Source organism: Mandrillus leucophaeus, unplaced genomic scaffold, assembly GCF_000951045.1.
Source record: "Mandrillus leucophaeus isolate KB7577 unplaced genomic scaffold, Mleu.le_1.0 Scaffold198, whole genome shotgun sequence".
In the NCBI taxonomy this organism is placed as follows: Eukaryota; Metazoa; Chordata; class Mammalia; order Primates; family Cercopithecidae; genus Mandrillus; species Mandrillus leucophaeus.
In genome coordinates, this window is record NW_012102009.1 from 2048122 (window position 1) to 2052765 (window position 4644).

At 37.0% G+C, this 4644-nt stretch overlaps 1 protein-coding gene across 1 annotated transcript in view; it reads left to right on the forward strand.

Annotated features, from left to right (window-relative positions):
• TMEM67 (transmembrane protein 67) overlaps positions 1 to 4644 on the forward strand; it is a 76894-nt gene that overhangs the window by 39661 nt on the left and 32589 nt on the right. The window contains exons 9-11 of the mRNA XM_011978681.1: positions 239 to 325; positions 1058 to 1123; positions 3869 to 4025. Coding sequence (XP_011834071.1) covers positions 239 to 325; positions 1058 to 1123; positions 3869 to 4025 — 310 coding nt within the window. The remainder of the gene's footprint in view (positions 1 to 238; positions 326 to 1057; positions 1124 to 3868; positions 4026 to 4644) is intronic.

The window sequence follows — 4644 nt, forward strand, 5'->3', positions numbered from 1 at the left end:
TAACAGGTTCGAAAGGAGTCTATCTGTCACTAGTGCTGCCTCTCAATTCTAGAATAATAATTTTCATGCAAAAAAACAGTCCAATTATTTTAGGTATATTTAGTCATAGAAATAGATTAATTGAGCCTCAAAATAAAGGTAATTGAATGTAATTTGTCAATGATGAACATTTCTTTATAGGATGTTGTATGACTTTCAGAGTATTTGACCTGATTTTGCTCTTGTTTTCTTTAATCAGAATACAAAACTGAAGTTTGTTGCTGCTTCCTATGATATAAGAGGAAATTTTCTCAAGTGGCAAACTTTAGAAGGAGGTGTTTTACAGGTAAGCACAATTCTAGTTAAAGAATTAATAATGTGCATTATTTTTGCTTGAGGCAAAGAGGAAAAGATTAGATTATTGTATGAATAAAGCATCAGTTACATACTAAAGTTGATTTTTTTTCTGATGCTTTAAATTAGAATTTCTTAAGTTTCTTTTTTTTTTTTTTTTTTGAGAGGGAGTGTCACTCTTTCGCCCAGGCTGTAGTGCAATGGCGCGATCTTGGCTCAGCCTCCCGAATAACTGGGAGCTGAAACTACAGGCGCCAGCCACCACGCCTGGCTAATTTTTTTTTTTTTTTTTTTTCTTGAGACAGAGTCTCACTCTCTCACCCAGGCTGGAGTGCAGTGGCGCGATCTTGGCTCACTGCAAACTCCGCCTCCCGGGTTCACACCATTCTCCTGCCTTAGCCTCCTGAGTAGCTGGGACTACAGGCGCCCGCCACCGCACCCGGGGGTTTCACCGTGTTAGCCAGGATAGTCTTGATCTCCTGACCTCGTGATCCACCCATCTTGGCCTCTCAAAGTGCTGGGATTACAGGCGTGAGCCACCGTGCCTGGCAAAGCTTTATTTCTTTAAAGTTATGACTTTAATTTATAACAGATGTTCCCTTAACTTTTCATATCCTTGATACATTACATAAGTATGATGTAGAGCATATATCCATGTTTGGGTGAGTATAAGAATAGAAAACAGTTGTGAGAGAGATTTATGTGTTGTATTATTTTACTGTAGCTTTGTCCAGACACAGAAACAAGGCTAAACGCTGCTTATTCATTTGGAACAACCTACCAACAAAATGTAAGTTTGAACTATATTAGACTATATTTTAGCTTTATTTTTCAAAATATCATATCAGCAGTAATTGGAATAATACTTAAATTTTGAGATTGGAATTTTTTTTTTCCTGTTTTTGTTTTTTGTTTTTTGTTTTTTGTTTTTGAGATAGAGTTTTGCTCTTGTTGCCCAGGCTGTAGTGCAGTGGCGCGATCTCAGCTCACTGCAACCTCCGCCTCCCAGGTTCAAGCGATTCTCCTGCCTCAGCCTCCCGAGTAGCTGGGATTACAGACGTGCCACCATGCCCGGCTGAAGACGGGGTTTCTCCATGTTGGTCAGTCTGGTCTCGAACTCCCCACCTCAGGTGATCTGCCCTCCTCAGCCTCCCAAAGTGCTGAGATTACAGGCATGAGCCACTGTGCCTGGCTGGAAATGTTTTTAATAGTGATGAATAATTTCACTAATTAATATAATTTTTTATTACCTGGGTACAGAAAAGCTTAATTTCAGTGGCGTAAACAGAGCACCTTGTTATCTGTAGAGGTTTTTGTTTTGTTTTGTTTTGTTTTGTTTTGTTTTTTGAGACAGAATCTCACTCTGTTGCCCAGGCCGGAGTGTAGTGGTGCGATATTGGCTCACTGCAATCTGGGCTCACTGCAGTCTCTGCCTCCTGGGTTCAAGCAATTCATGTGCCTCAGCCACCTGAGCAGCTGGGACAACAGGCATGTTCCACCACACCCAGCTAATTCTTGTGTTTTTCATAGAGATGGGGTTTTGCCACGTTGACCAGGCTGGTCTCAAACTCCTGGCCTCAAGTGATCCACCAGCCTCGGACTCCCAAAGTGCTGGGATTACAGGTGCAAGCCACCACGCCCAGCCTAGAGTCTTAAACATCATATAATACATCTTCGTAATAAATTGTTTATCTGCTTCTAGGCTTATAGGTCTTAAAAAGTAATGCTTACTTCTGAGCATTTTGAAATAACGTAAAAATGCTACTTTTTTTAAAATGACTAATAAAGGTCACTCCCTTCTTCTACCCCCTAATAACAAACAAAAATAATTCCTTCATCTTCCTCCATTTTTTTCTTTCTCCTTCCTTCTCTGACATTCCTTACTTTGGTACCTATTTTGAAATTACATTATCTTACTAAGGAATATTATGAGCCATTAAATACTTGAAAGACATGCATATATTAGTCCATTCTCACACTGCTAATAAAAACACACCCGAGACTGGGTAATTTACAAAGGAAATAGGTTTAATTGGCTTACAGTTCAGCATGACTGAGGAGGCCTTAGGAAACTTATGGTGACAGGAAGAGAAATACTGAGCAAAAAATGGAAAAGCCCCTCATAAAACCATCAGATCTCATGAGAACTCTTTCACTACTATGAGAACAGCATGAGGGTAACCGCCCCCATGATTCAATTACCTCCCTCCAGTCCTTCCCATGACACATGGGGATTATAGGAACTACAGTTCAAGATGAGATTTAGGTGGGAACACAGCCAAACCATATAAATTCATTAGTCTGTAAAAATACATCTTGATAAAGTTCCACACACAACCATAGAACAAAACCACAACAAAAAATACCATTATGGAAAGTAGATTGGAAGAATCTACTAACAGTGATTACCTCTGGATAGTGGGGTCAGAAATTGTTTTTGTTTTCTTGTTTATAATTTCCAAATTTTCTACCATGAACATGAATTTACTTCTTTTGTCAGAAATGATTTACATGTTGTTGTTGTTGTTGTTTTTAAAATAAATGTTATTGTGCTTCTAACATAGGCCAGAAAGATCAACATTTATGTAATGCCTGTCTCTGTGTGCTCAGCATTTTATCATTATTATTCCATTTGATTCATAAAATAACTATGTGAGATATATAATATCTGTGCTTCACAGACGAGGAAATTATGCCAAGTAATTAGGTAATTTACTCAAAGACTTGTGTCACATAAACTGTGGAGCCAATGTTCCATCAGGTTTAAAAAGCATTTTTATTTCATTGAACCTGGCCAACTCTCAAGTTCTTCATAGTGTAGTAGGCAAAACAGTTATATAGACAAAGAATTGCAAAGAATATAAGTGTCCTTCTATAGGTTTGTATAAGGTACTGATTTCTGGGGAAGTATAGAAAGGCTTCACAAAGTAAGTGATACTTAGGCTTGTATAATGAATATGAGTTTTCCAGGAGAATACAGTGGGGAATGAAATGTCAGACAGAAGCCACATTTGCAATGACAGAGAGGCATACAGTAGCATGGCATATTTAGAAACTACAAGTAGATTAGTATGAATGGACCACCATAGACAGATAGGGAGTAATGAGAGAGAAACCTGGCTTGGTTAATGGAAGGCAGATCATAGACATCATTGTACAGCAGGAGAAAAAATTGGGAATTTATCCCATAGGACAGTAGTTTTAAACCTTTTCACTGATGTACACTTAATATTGAGAATGAAAACATACCTCCTTCATCTGAGTTGAGGCTTAAGAAGTTTTCAAAGTTCTCAAAGCAGTTATTTACTATTAGTGTTTTTGGTCCTTATAAAATAATCATATTAACAGTATTCAGGTTTTGGAAGGCAAATGGAAATGCATATAAACAAGGTAGTATAAAGATATTTTGCACAACTAGAAAAACATTCTGAAGATAATAAATATGCTTGCTAATTTTCAATTGTGATTTTTTTTTTGCTTTTTAGTACTTTAAGTTGCTATTTTATGTGCTTTTATTTTTAATTTTACTTTTCAGTGTGAGATTCCTATCTCTAAGATCTTAATTGACTTTCCCACTCCTATATTTTATGATGTGTACCTTGAATATGCTGATGAAAATCAACATCAATATATTTTGGCTGTGCCTGTGTTAAACCTAAATCTTCAACACAATAAGATATTTGTGAACCAAGGTAAGACATCCATACATACCACTTTTTTCCCTGAGCAGAAATCAATAAATAAGTTAACCTACATGATAATTTAATAAACCACATAAGAAAGGTCATGAATTCTCTCTTATATGGTTCTATACAATGTACCAAAAAATAAAACAATATATTGATGGTGGATTTAGAAACTTTTACTAATTTTATTACCAGACATATCGTTAAGAAATTATACTGTTGCTGAGGGTATATCCTGAGAAACATTAGTATAACTGTAAATTGGGGCTTTTTCTTCAAGCTGTCCTGAATATGCTTTTTTGGACAAATTAGTTTCTTTTGTTATTACTCATATTATAAAATTCCGCTTTTTTAGGTAATTTGCAGGGAAAAGCCTTCCAAATTTATGCAAAGTTCAAACAATCAGAAGACATTCAAGTCCAAGGCACAGTGGCTCACACCTATAATCACAGCACTTTGGGAGACCAAGAGGGGAGAATTGCTTGAGCCAAGAAATTCAAGACCAACCTAGGCAACATGATGAGAACCTGTTGCTACAAAAAAAAAAAAAAATTAACTTGGTGTGGTGGTGCAAGCTTGTAGTCCCAGCTACTCTGGAGGCAGAGGTGGGAGGATCACTTGAGCC